The sequence below is a fragment of the Gracilinanus agilis genome, chromosome 4 (assembly GCF_016433145.1).
Source record: "Gracilinanus agilis isolate LMUSP501 chromosome 4, AgileGrace, whole genome shotgun sequence".
In the NCBI taxonomy this organism is placed as follows: domain Eukaryota; kingdom Metazoa; phylum Chordata; class Mammalia; order Didelphimorphia; family Didelphidae; genus Gracilinanus; species Gracilinanus agilis.
In genome coordinates this window covers 444,629,411-444,647,355 of record NC_058133.1, presented here as the reverse complement: position 1 = coordinate 444,647,355, position 17,945 = coordinate 444,629,411, and the positions used below count along the sequence as shown (strand labels likewise).

The window sequence follows — 17,945 nt, the reverse complement described above, 5'->3', positions numbered from 1 at the left end:
TCCACTTTACAGGATTTAATTACAGTCTTTCAATTTTCCTAGCACTGCCCAGGGGCAGGGCAGTGGTCTCTGGAGTTGTCACCCACTTTAGCAAGTGACTTGTGAACTCTCTTACTTAGTGTTAAGTAGAGGTGCTTAAGTTTTTGATTAATTAATTTATTTTTTACCTCTTGTTTTATATATATTTATACATACACACACACACACACACACACATATATATATATATATGCATATATATATATATATATATATATATATAAATCTTGACAATTCATCCTATACAGTTTGTCACTGTTCCCTCTAAGTATACTTCTTCTAGCTACCCTGATGATAATAATAGTTTTTAAGAGTTACTAATATCATCTTTTCTTATAGGGATACAAATCATTTGAACTTATTGGGACCATTAAAAAAAATTTTGGGTTTCTTTTTTTTTCCTCTCTTAATTACCTTTTGGTGATTTTCTTGAGTTCTGTGTTTGGACTTCAAATTTTCTGTTTAAGTCCAGTCTTTTCTTTATAAATGCTTGAAAGTCTTCAATTTTATTGAATGACTGTACTTTCCTCTGCAAGAATATAGTCAGTTTTGCTGGATAGTTGACTCTTGGTTGTAGACCCAGTTCCCTTGCTTTCCAGAATATTATATCCCATACCTTCCAATCCTTCAATGTAGATGCAGCTAGATCCTGTGTTATCCTAACTGTGATTCCCTGATATCTGAATGACTTCTTCTTAGCAGCTTGTTATATTTTTTCCTTGGTCTGGTAGTTTATGAATTTGGCTATAATATTCCTGGGAGTTGTTAGTTGTGGATTAAATGTAGTAGGTGATCTATGGATTCTTTCAATCTCCACTTTTCCTTCTTGTTCGAGAATGTCAGGGCAGTTTTCTTGGATAATTTCCATAAGATGATGGCTTTTACTTTTGTCATGATGTTCTGGTAGACCAATAATTCTTAAATTATCTCTCCACAATCTACTTTCCAGATCTCAGGTTCTGCCAGAGGTGTTTCATATTTTCCTCAAATTTTTCATTCTTTTGATTTTGTTTTATGTATTCTTGACTGCCTTGTGAAGTCATTTCCTTGTAGTTGTTGAATTCTAATTTTTAAAGACTGAATTTCATCCCTGGCTTTTTGGTCATCCTTCTCCTTCTGGTCTGATTTTCTTTGTAGGTCATCTTTCACCTTCTTTCCCTCATTTTCAAGCTGGTCAATTTTGGCTTTGAAGGCTCTATTTTCTTGTTTTAGTTCATGCATTTTCTTTTCGCAGTTGTCTTCAGCCACTCTTAATTGTTTTTTTGAGTTGTATTTTGACTTCTTCCAAAGCCTGTGTCCAATTTGCCAGAGTTTCTGTTTTTGCTTGGGGTTCCTTGATCTTCTGTTTCATTTGCTTTTTGTTCACTTCCTGGGAAGAAGCTGTAAATTATAATTTCTTTTTTTCTTTTTCTGTTGTTTACTCATATTTTTTCCTTCTTTCCCTCCTATACTTTCTCTGCTCTGCTGGTTGATTAGGTTAAGCAGATGGTTTTAATAAGCTTTGATGTAAGATCTTCCCCAGCTGGCAACAGAAATTCATAGCTACTTTTTCTGCAGTCTATGGGGGAAGAGAGTTTCCCTGACCTCTGAAGACTACTTATCTGTCCTATTGATGGAATTAAGCCAGGGCGAGCTTGATCTGTAGAGCTTAATGTGTTCTGAGGCTAACATCTCCAGAAGAGGGGTAGGGAAATATGGAGCCTTTTTGCTGTGTTAGGTTGACTTCTCTGTGTTTCTTCTCTAGCTGCCTCCCTGCTGTCTGTGTTCAATGCCCTGAGACTGGCTCAGCTGTGCCAGCAAGGCCCTCTCTCTCGCCAGACTACTGTGTTTCCCTGCCCAGAGATTCCAAGAGCTGCTGGAGACTCAGCACAGCGCATGTGGAGGGGTCCTGGGATTCCCCTTCTTCCTTACCCTAAAACCCAACAGTTCAAGAATTCAGGCCTTTTTCATGGTGTAACTCTTGAGCTGTGTAGCATGCAGATCCATCAGGTCTGTCCTGTTGTTAGATATGGTTTTCTTTCCCCACAAAACACTTTGATTTTTATCTAGGTGTGGAAGGGTATCGAGGTCTGAAGTTTTGCTCCGTCTAAGCTGCCATCTTCCAAGAATTCCCCTGATTGATTATTTTAAAAGTTGCAAATTGATAGACAAAAAAATTTGATTCTCTCTTCACAAAGATACTCATCCATATCCTCAAGGAACTTACAGTTAATATAGAAAAACAAAATATAAAAAGATGTATTGAAGATGGAAGAGTAAATTCTGCAAAAGAGGGAGAAATTCTCATGGAAATATTAAAGAAAGAGAGGTCACTCTTTTTTGGAAGGGAGTGGATGTCTAGAAGAGTTTCATGAAGGAGGAAATATCTGAGGTTGGACATGAAGGATGATAGATTTCAACAGGCAGAGATGAGGGAGAGAGGGAAAGGATTTTTAGGGGAAAGGAAAAGTGTGATTAAAAATACAGAATGTGTAATGTTTGGGACATATTCACCAAATGACAAATGGTCTGGTTTACTTGGTACATAGGGTGTATGAAGGGAAACAATGAATGATAAGAAAGTAAAGAGAATGAAGAGAATTTAAGAGAAAGAGAGAGTTTATTTTTAAACAGATTTTAGGTTTTTAATGTAGATTTTAGAGGCATGTAGGTGGCTCAGCTGATAGAGAGTTAATCCTGGCAATGGGATGTGGTGGGTTCAAATGTGGCCTCAGACACTTTCTAGTTCTTTGACCCTGGGCAAGTCACTTAACCCCAGTTGTCTAGCCCTAATCACTCTTCTGCCTAAGTAACTAATACTTAGTATTGATTCTAAGACAGAAGGTAAGGGTTTAAAAATAATAATAATAATTCAGATTTTCAAGCCTGTATAATTTAGAATATGGTGGTGTTATGTAGCTAGTAGGGGACATGTTTAAATATACTAAACCAGCAGAAGTTTGGTGTGTTTATGGGCTCTTTAGAATGGGATCCCATTCTCCTTCCCTGATTTATCTTCTAGTACACCCAAATGATAAATTATTTTATATAATTTTTACTAAGCATGATTTGTTTTCCCACTGGTGAATTTATCCTCTTTAACATTCTACACATATGGAATATTCTATTTTTTTCCTTTTTATCCAAGTCAGTTTTTTAAAATTTTAATTCAATTCCTTTCTCAATGGTAAAGCCTTCTTCAGCTATCTCACTTGAGATAATCTTTCTGTTTCTGCCCATCTATCTGTTTGTCTGTTTTTCTCTGACTTTTCCACTTTATTGAAAAATTATGAGTATAATACAATGGTTAATTTATCATGTATGAAAATTAAAGGTTGGACTAAATTTATGAGAAATATGGTTGCCATAATTATTACTTAAGTCAGAATGACTTTTTAGCAATTTATTTATAAAATAGAGGGAAAGAGTGAAAGTAAGGAAATCTGAGAGAGAAGATAATTACTCTGGCCTGGTTTGAACCAGGCAGTGCTTTGGAGGCCCCAGCAAAGGAGGTCCAGAGGTAAATTACACAAGGGTTTTAGCCATAAGGCCTCCTCTAAGATGAGGGGCCTCTCTGGAGGATAGTACCTCTCAGAAAAGCTAGGAAAAAGTTAGTCTTTTTCACTCACCCTCGTGGTCTTTCTAAGGGAAAAATCCAAGAACAGCCTGAGGTCCCAAGCCAGAGCTCCTTCAAGTTCAAGTTGAAGGTTAAAGACCTGGGCACAGGAAGTTCTTGCCACTTTTAAAGACCATTCCTTTTGTCACTTTCTGTGCCTTCCTTCTGCTTTACATGGACCAATTATAACTAAAGCTTTGCTTAGGACTGCCCAGAGGGAAGTCAGTTGATTCTGAATCGTCACCCACTTCTGCACACATGATTCACAGACCTCCCACACTTAAGGATAAATTAGGTGTATACACTTCTGATGATTAAATCTAAAAATGGGAAGAGGAGAGTTAATCTCAATTTTCACATTATATATCTTCTATTGTCTTAAATTAAAAGATTTTTAATTTGTTAGACAACTTTTCATGTATTTTCATCAACAAGCTCATAAAATCCTCCATTGTTCACTATCTGTGTAATCTTAGGCAAGTCACTTATTCCTCCTTATACCTTTTCATTTCATTTCTGTGCAATGAGAAGTCTGGATTAGATGACCTCTGAGGTTCCTTCCAGATCCAAATCTATGATCTGATTATCTATCCAATGAGTCTGTTAAAGGGAAAAACCAAGTCAGATGGTTGTTTACATTTCATGCAGTGCCAAGCTCAGATAGTGGCTTGCACATATAGAAGTAGATACTTTCTAGATACTCATAGATTATATAAGACAGGTAAGTGGTATAACAGATTGAGCACTAGTGCTAGAGGCAGGAACCTCTGAGTGCAAATCCAGCCTCATACACTATGATCAAGTCATTTAAAAATCTGAATCAGTTTCTTTGACATATAAAATGGGGATAATAATTTTACCCCCCATCCAAGGACAGTTATAATGGTCAAATTGGTATTTAATACAGCACATGGCATATAGTAACCATTTAATCATTACTTACATCTTTGTGTTAAAAATTCAACATGCTTTTGTATTTTTACCTGGATTTCATAGGCCTATGCCAAGAAGCAGGAAGATCTTCAAATGAGCAAAAGATTGAAAAAAAATTGGGGAACAACTTGCATAAGTCCATATGTCATAATTACTGTCTAGATATCTCAATAGTGATTTGTAATGTAAATATGATAGTCTATAATATTCACCACCTATCCATGTAGAATAAAACAAAAATCACTCTTTTTCTTAGATTCTTTTTACTTTTTTTCTAAATAGAAACAGTATGTCAGAAGGGAATAATTTCTGAGTTCTAGACTTGAATCTCCCATTAAGTGGATATGTGACCTTGCACAACTCATATTACTTCTCTGGACTTCAGTTTCCCCAATGTATAAAATGAAGGAGTTATAACTAAAGACTCTATGCTCCATTTCAGTGCTAAACATTATGCAACTCTGCCACCTGCCACCAATATTGTCTTTTTTTAGAGGTGAACTGTGCAACTCAATTTGAGGTTCATTACCAAATCAATATTCCTGTGAATGTAGTCTCAAGTTTTAATTTAATCATATATCATTCCTGTTAGATTCTACTGGGAAATTATTTTCTCTTAAATTTTTATGTTTCCTCTTTAAAATTTTACATAATAGTGTTCTGTCCCCAACAATTCATTATGCTCATTGTTTATATAGTACTTGGCTACTTGTATTTTTTAATTGTTAGGTTTTAAATTATGAATTCTACATACCTGCATAGATTCAGTGTGCTATAATGAGTAATGCTAAACTTGAATTCAACAGAACTGAGTTCAAAATCTCCCCTTAATACTTACTAGGTATATGACCTACTTGGCACCTAAGTGCTTCAACAATTCCATATGATTTCTCTTTTTCTTAAGTCTAGACAATTAAAGAAAACAATGAAATGAGCCATGATTTGTATCATTTGCAATTTTTAAGGTAAAAATGCTCACAGTGAAAATTTAAACAGGTTGCTTTTACCATGCAATATGAGCTTGTTCAGTAGACCCTGAATAAGAGTACACCAAAATATACAGGAAAATTTGAAGAAAAATTTCAGTTCACTTAAAATTCAAAATTAAATATTTGCCATACAAATCTTTGGATATGTGTGTGAATGTGTGTGTTTGTGTGTGTACTAGTAATAATATAATGCAATAAAAATCACATGTTAGAAATCTCTAAGCTAAATTTTACTGCCTTCATGAGTTATTTCAGCAGTAAATTACTATTATAATGTTTCATCAGGGAGCTGACCCTGAATTCCTAAAGGCTGTGCTAGTGTATTTTATATAGGTTTTACCAAAATGGAACACTTTCAAGTATAAGCATGGTGTCATTTGTGGAAAGGCCAACATGTTTATGTTCAAATGATCTCATCTGCACAATGTTGGGTGGCTAAGTTGTGATGATTGGTTTCAAATACAGCAATCCAGAAAGATCACCCCTAAGATATAGAGGCGTGAATGTCTTTTTGTCAAGGGAGGGAGCACAGATGCAAACATCACTAATCCTTGAAATGAGGAGTGGTCACCAAAACAATGTATTATGTCTATATCCAGAATTTGGGAAGCAGAGGTATTAAAGAATTTTTGCAAATTGAGAACAATTAAGATATAATATTAGTAAGAATTAGGATCTAGGATATAGAAGTGGAAGGCATCTTAGATATCATCTATTTCAACTGAATCATTTTATAGAGAAGGCATTTGAGACAAAGGGAAATGATTCTCTCTCTGTTACATAGGGAGTAAATAGACCATCCAGGATTTTAAATTCAAGTCTTTTGACATCAAAATCTTTATCCCTGGGGGCAGCTGGGTAGCTCAGCGGATTGAGAGTCAGGCCTAGAGACAGGAGGCCCTAGGTTCAAATCCAGCCTCAGACACTTCCCAGCTGTGTGACCCTGGGCAAGTCACTTGACCCCCATTGCCCACCCTTACCACTTTTCCACCTATGAGCCAATACACAGAAGTTAAGGGTTAAAAAAAAATAAAATAAAAAAAATCTTTATCCCAGTACCTTATGCAGATTAGGCACTTCATAAAAAACTTAAAAACTCTTATTTTCTATCTTTGAATTGATACTAAGCATCGGTTTCCAGGCAGGAGAGCGGTGAGGGTGAGGAAATTGGGGAAAGGTGACTTGCCCAGGGTCACACAGCTAGAAAGTATCTGAGGTCAAATTTGGGACCTCCTGTATTAAGACCTGGCTCTCTATCCACTGTGCCCTCGGATTAGGCACTTTTAAAAAACTGTTTGTTGACTTAGATTTCCTACATAAAACAGTCAATTAGTTAATAAACTTTTATTTAGGGCTTACTATATGCCATGTATTAGATTAAACTTTGGGGATCCAAAGTAATGCTGAAAACAGACCCTACATTCAAGGAGATTATATTTAAAAGGGAATAAAGCATGCAAACAACTATGTAAAATCAAAGGATATATAGAATCAGTTGGAGATAATAAACAAGGAGAAGATACTCAAACTAAGGGGGATTCCAGAAGGCTCTTTGTAGAATGTAAGAATTTAGCTGGTACTTGAAGGAAAACAGGGGAACAAGGAGGTAAAGATGAAGAGGGAGAACACTCCAGGCATGGGAATAGTCAGTGGAAACATCCATCGTGGGGAGAGAGTGTGTCTTCTTTGAGGAACATCAAGAAAATTAGCATCATTGGATTAAAGGATTATAAAATGAAAGAAATCTGGAAAGGTAGAAGAGACAGTTCATGAAGGACTTTGTATTCCATAAAGAAGATTTCATATTAAATCCTTAAGATGGTAGCTACTGGAGTTTGTTAGGTAGGTGGTGATATTGTCAGGCATGCTCTTTCAGAGCAGGAGCTGCCCCTTGGTTTGGAGGGCTCAGGTTGGAACAAAATTCTCTTCCCAGAGCTTCTATTTAAAGAGGGCTCAGAAACCCAGACAACTTGTTATTTCCCACTAGCTGCACTCTTTGGAGTGGACTCCACCATCCTTATAAGACGTTATCTCGACCCTCATTTCCCACTTCCACTTTTCAGCTTCCTTTTGCATGTAGTCTTCCCTCACTAGTGTGAAAGTTTCTTGAAGAAAGAATCAATATTTTTCTTATTTGTACCTCTAATACTTAACACTGCTAGAATATAGAGTAGGTACTTAAATAAATATACCCCTATGTAAAATAAAAATACTGGTAAAAAATCTTTTGAGTCAAAACTGAATCACAAAGTCAGGGCCAGAGACATGCCAGGATGGTCTAATACACAGACAAACTGAATGGACAAGTATTTCTAGTTTATTCCATGGAGGAGTCATATTATAAAAATTTCCACCAAAAGGGGAAGGTGATCAGCTGCATCTTTCTTCCACCTTTTGTCTTCTAGAAGGTTTCCTTCTTCAAGAAGTTAAAGTTTTTCTTCATTTTATGGTGGCAGATTATATAGCCTCTGTTCCATAAATAGTTTAAAAAAAAGCCAAGGTTATTTTGTGGTAGAAATGTTATAAATCCCCAGTCTTAGACATGTCTGGACATACTCCAGGAAGCTGAAGACATGTGCAAACTCCCCTTGGCAAGAAAGGCTATGTTGCCAAGTTGTCTAATGAGATTTTCCTTGTTATTTTACTCAAAATTTGATTATTGATTATTGATTTTCATATAGAATTACTCAATCAACAATGGAGGTTTTTACCTAATATTAAATCTATGGTTACAACTTATTATAATATAGAGTATCTAATAGGATCACAAGTAGAGGATAAAGAGCTCTAAAAAGGCATAAAACAAAGTATATAAACTCATTAAAGATGCTTAATTAGGACTGTCTTTTATCCTTGTCAGTCATGTAACCTCTTTGGACTTCAGTTTATTCATTTATAAAATAGGAAAGGGCTTGTTTAGAAAAGATGATGTTGAAGGACCTTCTATCTCTGAATAGTCTGTATTACAAGGAAAACATTGGGCACTGGAAATAGTGTTCTGCTGTCCAAAATGGAATTTTTTGTCTTATTGTGACCCCGTTGCCTTGAAAGAAGAATCTCAAAAGGCAGCATTGTTTCCCATTGCTTGCAAGAGAAGCTATCTGAAGAGATGGAGAGTTGGTCTCAGAGAGAAGTAAATAAAGGGCAGAGGTTTGAACTGATAATCAAACAGGTAGCAAGGGCCATTCAAGTTTTTGTTTCACTGTTCCTTTAACTTAAACAAGGAGCCACAGAAACACATAAGATAAAAAGATTGAAAGAGTTCTGGCTAGCTGTCATGATTGGGGTTGGTTATCTAAGCAATGAATATACTACCTGAGGGTGACAATAGAGTTACTGGGGCAAATTGCATCTTTGCAATGGATTGTGGTGATACTTTCCTCTCTTTCTCCTTCTCCGCACCAAAACTGAAATCTTGTCTTTAAAGTTAAATTTATAATTTCTATTTAAATACTTTTAAACCTGGCAGATCATTTAAAATAATCAATTATTACTGTTTCTGTGCTTTATTGTTTTGAATGAGAAACCAGAAACTAAAAGGGTCTACAATGGTGAAGGATACAGACAAAAACAAATACGGACAGTGGCTTGAAATCTCTAAATTGTAGGGTTCTGTCTCAAATGGGGAGCAGTTAGATGAATGCTGGAATAAGAATCCACGCATTTGATACAGAAAAAAGAATAACATGGAAAAGCTAATGGATTTTGCAGGCTTCTTTTAAAGTTGTTTTTGGATATTGATGAGCATTAGTTCTTTATCATATCTGATTCTATGTTGGATTGCATGTGACTGTTAAAAGACTTATGTATACACAGAGAATTATATCACATTTATATAATATAATTTGTTACTTGATTTGACCTGAGGAGAAAGGAGATTAAAGCCTCAGGACAAGGGAAAGAGAAAACTCTAGAGAAACTGGGAGTAATTATGAGACAAACTACAGAAGATTTTAGCTAAAACAGTCTCAGGTTCTGATTTTTTTTTCTACATATTTGCAGAATCTAAATCATTTAAAGGACAAAAGTTACTGTTATTAAAAATGAAATTAGATATTTACAATTAGCATATATTTAGATTACATCTGAATTTAAAACTAGTTAAAAGTATTTAAATATTGAAAACATTTTATCAAATTCATGAATGGTTAATAGTTTCTAATTTTATCTAATCACCATCGATTAGGGAAGCTTAATAAATACTATTAAATGATAATGTTTCATTAAATGTTCACTAAGCATATAACATCATACACTACAGAGACATTTTTACATGTTCAAATCATATAGCTAATAAACTCAATTTTATAAATGTTTCTACTTCCTATTTATCATTTTTCCACTTTATAATTGTATTATTTATTCTATTTTGTTTATGCAGAACTACTATGGAGCAGCTAAGATGATCTTTTCAGATAATCCACTGGGTCTGAGTTGTGGAATGGTGTGTCCAACTTCGGATCTTTGTGTAGGTGGATGCAATTTATATGCAACAGAAGAGGGACCAATTAATATTGGTGGCTTGCAGCAGTTTGCTACAGAGGTATGTGAGCCATACAGATGGCTGTTTTTTCTTTGAAATGCACAAAGATTTTTAAGTGATTATAACTCTTCTCTGTGCTTTGCTGAATTCTAAGATTTTCAATAGAGTGCCTGGGAGAAGTAGATGTGTTTAATGTATAATATAAACAGTATCTTTATTACAGCTTGTTCAGCAATTTGGCTACAAAATGGAATTTCATAAAACCATATGTCAAATTAGTTATAATACCAGAAGCTTATTAAAATGCATTTGTGACTCAAACAGTTATATAAATTAGGGGCTCAGTGAAGCAGAAAATATGCATGACCTTTATCATGGGAAGGGAAAAAAAATAACCTGTTAAAGGACTAGCTTCCTGAATTGAATATGAGGAGGCCATATTGAATTGATTAGATAATTCCTTCTATTTCTGATGGTTAGTGACTCTATGGGGAAAAGTAAAGTCAAATAAACTGTTTCATTAACTGCTCCAAACAGTTAAAATGAAAATTAATACTTTTTGCTTACTACAGATTTCCTTTACTTCACTTTTCCCCAAGAAGTTATATGTTTTGTGAGAGAGCTTTCAGCTTAAGAGTCTGTAAAACTTTATATTACCTCGGGATAGAAATACTTTGCTTCTCTAATAGTGATAAAAAACATTAGCTCTATTGTGTTGATGTATCAGAAACTAGATCACTTATGTTGGAATGCAAATCTGTTTATTAGATGAAGGAGGAACATGCTTTGGTACAATTTCTCAGCAAAAGCAGGTACAAGTCTCTGAAAAGTTCATTTGTAGCCGCTCTGATTGTCAGCGACATCAGTGTGCCCTGTCTACAGGTTTTCTTTCAAAACTTAGCAAAAATGGCCAAATGAAGGGCTTCGTTTTGTTTATTACTCTAATTTCAGCAAGATTTTTGAAGATTTAAACATAATCACTTTCCTATCCTTAGGTTAATGGGAAATGTTTGTCCACAATGTTTATTTTTATTTTTCCCCTTTCTTACTTCTTTCCTCTGTTCTTCCCTCCCTCTCTTTTTCTTTCTTTCTTCCTTTTTTCTTTTTTCTTTTCTTTTCTTTTCTTTTTTCTTTTTCTTCCTTCCTTCCTTCCTTCCTTCCTTCCTTCCTTCCTTTCTTTCTTTCTTTCTTTCTTTCTTTCTTTCTTTCTTTCTTTCTTTCTTTCTTTCTTCCTCCCTTCTTTCCTTCCTTTTTCTAATAGCTCAATTGTTCTACCTTATGTCTGGATTTCTTGGGGAATCATTCTGAATGTAGACACAATGGTCTCTTCCCTAGACTTAAGTGATCCTTCACCAATTTTAATGTATCTTGAAGTCTAAGTCACATTTTACTGTTATTAATAAATCAGTACTCATCTCTCCCTGCTTCCTGACAGGTTTATTCTTAAGTAGCTCTATAGGGAGTGAGAAAAATGGAAACACTTTGGGAACTAGAGTACTTGCAATAAATCCATAGCTTTAACTTCTTTCTTTTCTTTTCTCTTCTTTTCCTTCTTTCCTTCTTTTCTCTCTTTTCCCTCATTTTCTTCCTCCCTCTTGCTCTCTTTTTCCCTCTCTCTTTCTCTCTCTCCCTCCTTTTCTCCCCCTTTTTTGTCTCCCTCCCTTTCTCTCTCTCTCCTCTCTTCTATTTCTTTCTTCCTGCATAAAAGCTAAATTCAAAGTACATTTAGATAGACACGATGATTTTAAGAAATTATTAGCATGGTTAGAACAAAAAAGAGCCTTTGCTTAATATATAATATTCATTTATACTCCTCTGCAAATCCAACATTCAGAGCAAATTCATTTTCATTCACTGCTTGGTGCTAAACTCCATGAAAAAGGCACACATCCACATAGCACAAGTTAAAATGACTCATTATAGATGAATGAATTGACTCTTCAAAAGAGGGAACATTCTTTTAGTAGAAAGTGTGTACCACTGTTCTAAGTTCAAAAAAGAATGTGTAGTTATTGGCCCTGCACTTAGGTTGTTTCCATTTGGTTCAGACAAAACTGATAGTCTAAAAAGAGCTTAAACATGTTTAAAATAGTTGTTTTTTTTTTAAATATCAAATGGATCCCATAAGCACTTAAAGCTGAGTTCAAGGGTCAAATCCTATCAAATACGTTTTCTTATGTCCTTAACTGGTCCTGCTTAACTTCTTCTCCCCAACTCCCCTCAGCATTATGTATTTATTTTCCCCTCCATATAGGGTATCTGAATCATGTGGTTCAAGTGCTGTCTTACTTAGGTCCACAAAAAGGGGCTATGTTGCCTTTATGTAAGAGAGTACAATGGCTCAGTTATCCACTGGGTAGTGCTCTACCTGAATAACCAGGTCTAAGCCTTTCTCAGTTTCTCTCTGGTACAAATGGAGTATAGCCACCCTTCTTTCAAGTATTTATTTGTTTGTTTATTGAAACCCTTACTTTCCATCTTAGAGTCAATCCTGGGTATTGATCCCAAGGCAGGAGAGTGGCAAGGGCTAGGCAATGGGGGTGAAGTGACTTGCCCAGGGTCACACAACTAGGCAGTAGTGCCTGAAGCCAGATTTGAACCTATGACCACCTTTTTCTAGGTCTGGCTCTCAATCCACTGAACCACCTAGCTGCCCCCACCTCTAAAATTCATGTGGGGTTATATATCCCCTAACCATTCCCTCAGGGTTGTATCCTGGCTCCTCTTATCCTCTACCTCTATAGCAATTCACTAGGTCACCTCCTCCTATCCCATAGATTTAATTACCATGTGAATGCTGATTCTCAGATCTACTTCTCCTGCATCAAGTCTCTGCTGACCTCTGCTCTCACATTTCCAACTGCCATCAAGATATCTAAAACTGATTATCCAGTAACTATCTTAGTAAACTCAAAATGTCCAAAACAGAACTCTTCCTTCCTAACTTCCCCTAAACCCTTCTCTGCCTCCTACCTTCTCTATTATTGTGAAGCACAGCAAAATCCTCCCAGTCCCTTGGTCTTGAAGTTTCAGAATCTTCCTGAATTTCTCACCATTTCTCACTCCCACAACCCCCATATCCAAACTACTACCAAGTCCTCTATTTCTGCTACATCTCTAAAATAAGCTTCATACCCTTCCAACTCTGCCACTGCTCTACCATAGGCTCTCATCACCTCCAATTGCAAAAGAAAATAGTTTCCTCTAGCCCAGTGGGATTCACAAGAGTTTACCATCTGTGAAATTCTGGTTTTTTTTCTTATGGTTCCTTGTCTTATTTCTACTCCAGGATCAAGACTCTCCCACTGTGCTATCCTCTTCACACACACATAGGGTAGGGTGGCTTCTGAGCATTGATGATTTTGGATTTTCCCATGATGCCTTAGTAATTGGCCACTTAAGTCTATTGGACCAGCAGCAACAACCACAGGTGCAGTCTCAGATTTTCCTTTCTATCAATGAAGCTCAAAAGCATGAGTCTAAACATAGCAGAAGAGGACAAGAAGGAAACCTCTGACCTCAAAGTAAAGAAATTGCATTTTGCTTTCTCCTAATGCCAGATATCTTCCCCAATGAGAGTCAGAGTTCAGGCAGATCCTTAGTGAGGTTGAAAGGGCAATTGTTTCCTTCTGTTACAGTGATCAAAACTCACTCTGCCAATTTTTCTTTCAATTATCATTTCAGGACCATGGCCAATCAATTAAAAAAGATAAGAGGGTTAAATAGGACATTACATATTCCTAATTATTTTAATTTATACATCATTCTCTGCAAATAGAAGTTTTTAAAGGCAGGGACAAGTTTCATTTTTGGTTTTATGGGGCAGTGCCTAGTACAATACCTGGTTTATAATAGTGTTATTTTTTTTTAAGTTTAGGCTTACATTTACTGAAACTCACTGTGATTCATAAGTTTCTCCTCAGACTCCTAATTGTTTTGTGAATGAGTCCATTTAAAGTGACTCACAATTTGACCCATTCCAAAATTCATTAATCCTAACTAGCCATCCTTTAAAATTAGGTGAAGGGATTTCCCAAAGAGTCCCAAAGGGAGCCATTTACTATAGATAGTGGAATAATTTGGTGGATGTGACACACCTATTTTCTAAGTTGATTTAACTGTAAAATGAAGCAAATTATGAAATAAACTAATATTCTAGATTCATTCATCCATTGAACAAGTTTTGAACAACTAATATATGCACAACTTGAGGGACCTAAGGAATGTTAGGCAGCACTGGGTTAAAAATTTTAATCAAATGCTTAGTCATTGAACCTTTCTGTCTTTCTTTCTTCATTTACAAAATGAAGATAATAATAATTAATGTTTATCTACGAGTTGAAGTTCATACAACATGATTAATGCAAAGTGACTTGTAACTCAAAATTCTATATAAATGTGAGATATTACTATTATTTACTAATAGTGAATTACTAATAAGTATCATTTATGATCAATGTGACTTCCATAAGTTCAACCAAAATGAATCACAGTGAATTTCAGTAAATGTAAAACTAAATTTAAAAAAAAACACACTTTATTATCTCCAATCACAAGGGATACAAATAATTTGGTTGAAGGATACTATTAATTAAAAATATTTTGCTGCTATAAAATACCAAATTTGATAACTGACATTCAAATCAATATAAATCTATCTTGCAACCAAATTAGAATTAACCAAGGTTTAGGATGCAGAGAGAGTATGTGAGGTTTTTTTGTTTTTTTTTTAAATCATGTTAGCTGTCACATAGAAGTGATTTTAAAACATTATATTGGTAACATGCTATTTTGTGTAAAATTCCCATTAAACATCTTTCCAATGAGATTCTCAGATGTGACTGAGAGTTGAGGTTGAAGATAGCAAAGGAAGAGGAATGTACACTGTAGAAAAGATTGGATAAAATGGAATTGGTCATCAACGTTTTCTATTGTCTTTTATTTACAGTGTACATTTCCTTGTCAGCCTCCTAGTATTTCTCTGGGAGTCAGTGCAGTGACTTTGACCCTACTTTAGAGGCTGTTTTTGCCCTAGGGATATATGGGTTACAGGGGTGATTCATCTGCCTCTATAGGAGAGAGATTTTCCCAGTTCAATTAGGTGTAACAATATTACTTCAATAAAATAGCTTAGAAATAATAGTTCAGTGTAGATTTTGTTATCTTTCTCTTGAGTGTTTTTAAAGTTTTCTGCACAGATGCAAAGCTTGGGAAATATATTCTGTAAAGTGTTCAAGGTTTGCAGTAAAATTTCAAAGGATCATAGTTGCATTATGTTTAAAGAAACAACTGGATCCATAGTTTCATTTAGGCTTTCTGTATGAATTATTGGAAATGAAGAATTGGCTCTATTTGTGCCTCAAAGCACAAAAAGGAAGGTGTCTTTCTACATATGCTATACAGATTGAGTAAATGTAATTCAATCAAAATCCTAATTTGTTTGTATTCCCACTGTGTTTCAATTACCTGAAGTTAACCACTGGATTGGGGATTTAAAAGTCCAATTGAAAAATAAGAATGATTAAGAGAAAGAGAATCCCTAGAATTTTGCAAAATTACTAAAGTGTCTAAAAATTCCTAGGCACAGCACTGAATTTTTAACTATCATATATACTACTAGAATTCCATTATATGTTTCTTGTGTGTTAATACTAACATTTAAATATACTATTTAAGTATACTATTCCTTTTTAGTATACACAGTCTATTAATTTAATGTATGCCTCCGCAGCCTATATTTTAATGATTGCTAAACATAAAATGTTCAGTATTATATATTTTTTGACACTGCAGCTCTGACTAATTTGGGTGAGCACAAAATAGCAATGGCCTTCTTGCATTCCAGCCAACCAGAATGAGCAAGGTAGTTCTCCTTGTGGAATTACCATTTGTGGTTCATCATTAACTAGAATTTCCTTTTTTTGCCTCCTCTTTTTCATTTGGACATTTGTATGCCTCCATTATCACAATAGATTCTCTGTAATAAATCAGACTTATTTTCTAATTTAATGAGCTCTTTAAAAAATAAGAATGAACAATTGTATCACCCAAAATTGTTGTTAAGTACTTAATGGTAAAGCAAGGGGATAGTGCAAAGAATATTGCATTTGGAACCAAAGAACCAACACAATCTCTGATGTTGACAACCTTTGTGAACTTCATTACCTTGTCTTTCAGTTTCCTCATCAATTATAGGAGAGAGCTGGACTAGATGAGATGGCCATATAGGGTTCTTTCTTTAAATTTATGACACTATACATAGCTAGCTTGATAAAGCATTTAATAAGTACTTAATATATTTTCTTTAATTTTTTGGTACCACAACTTCTTCTTTACATATTCCCTAGTTCAGATCATCATAATAGATTTCTAATGGGTTTCTATGACTTTGATCTTTCCCCTTGCCACTACATTATTACACATAAAAATGAGTTTTAGCAATAAAAATACAAGAAAACAAGTCAGTCTCTACTCTGAAGGAGTTTACTTTCAAATGGGGGGATGAGAACTCTTGAAAAGATGTTGGAACATATATAGGTATGTATATAATTTATTATGCAACAACTCTGTGTCATATACTGTGATGGACATGGGATGTAATACTAAAAGAAAAGTCTTTGTCTTCAAGGGGCATTGTAACAGATTAGACAACAGGTACAAGTGGATGCCCAAAATGCAAATACATTTTGATGGATACAAGCTGCTGAGGAAGAGGGCTCTGAAAGGAGAGAATTCCCCTCTTATTATAGGGTTCCTGAAAGAGGTGGAACTTAATTTCAGCTTTGAAGGAAGCTAAATATTTTGGGAACCAAAGCTGAGAGGAAAATTCATTTTAGGCATAGAGGACAACCTGTGCAAAAGTTCAGGGATGGATTACAGAATGTCAGGTTTGATGAATATCCAGTAAAGCAGATTGGTTTGTCTATAGAAATTGTGAAGGGAATTAAATGTGAAATAAATCTGGGAAGGCAACTTGAAGCCAAGTAGTAAAATACTTTGCATGCCAAACAATAAATTATATCTAATGCTATAAGCAATAATGAGTCAATGAAGCTTCTTGATCAGGGGTGTGACAGGCTCAGACATATGATCCATAATTACCTATCACTTTGATTTTTATGTGTAATATGTAGTGGTGAGGGGAGAGATCGAAGTCATGGAAACCAATTAAGAATATATTATAGTAGCTTAAGTGAGAGATAATGATGATCTGAATTAGGAAGTGGATAAAAGAGATGTTGTGCAGCTAGATTCAAAGAGAATTGATTGCTTATGGAGTGATTAAAAATGAGGTTCTACACATGGATAACTGGAGGGAAGGTGCTGCAGAGATATCAGTAAAAGAGTTCTAAAGGGAAGTTGCATATTTTAGTCAAATAAGTCCCTTTTCTCAAACAAGTTGGAATCAACCTTATAGTTAAATATAAATATATATTAAATAAATGTATAAATAAATATATATACATATATATAAATATAAATATATATTTAACTATAAGGTAGATTCCAACTTGCTTGGAATATATATTGCTTACATATATATATAAATTGAAATATATATTGCTTACCACTTCAGGTTTTTCTTTGGAGTTTTTATCTACCAACTTCAGCTATATTATATCTCCATAAAAGCATCTTAATTTGTAGTCTAATAAACCTATACTGCACTATGACCTCCACAGAATGGCTGAGCCAGATCAATTTTCAATGACTGTATTTTAATAAGTCAATCAACTAGCACGTATTAGTATATCCAGAATATATATTAAATAAATTATAGTAATTTGCAGGGACCGGGGAGGAGAAAGTTATGGACATGAAAACCTAGTCATTTAATGTGATAGAATTCTTGGCATATATCACATATATATTTAACAAATTACAATAGGTATAGCCCTCTCTAAGG

The 17,945-nt window shown here is 34.9% G+C and overlaps 1 protein-coding gene across 1 annotated transcript in view; it reads left to right on the top strand.

Annotated features, from left to right (window-relative positions):
- The window catches only part of DPYD (dihydropyrimidine dehydrogenase), a 974,103-nt gene that overhangs the window by 240,741 nt on the left and 715,417 nt on the right, over positions 1-17,945 (top strand). The window contains exon 5 of the mRNA XM_044672105.1: positions 9,938-10,099. Coding sequence (XP_044528040.1) covers positions 9,938-10,099 — 162 coding nt within the window. The remainder of the gene's footprint in view (positions 1-9,937; positions 10,100-17,945) is intronic.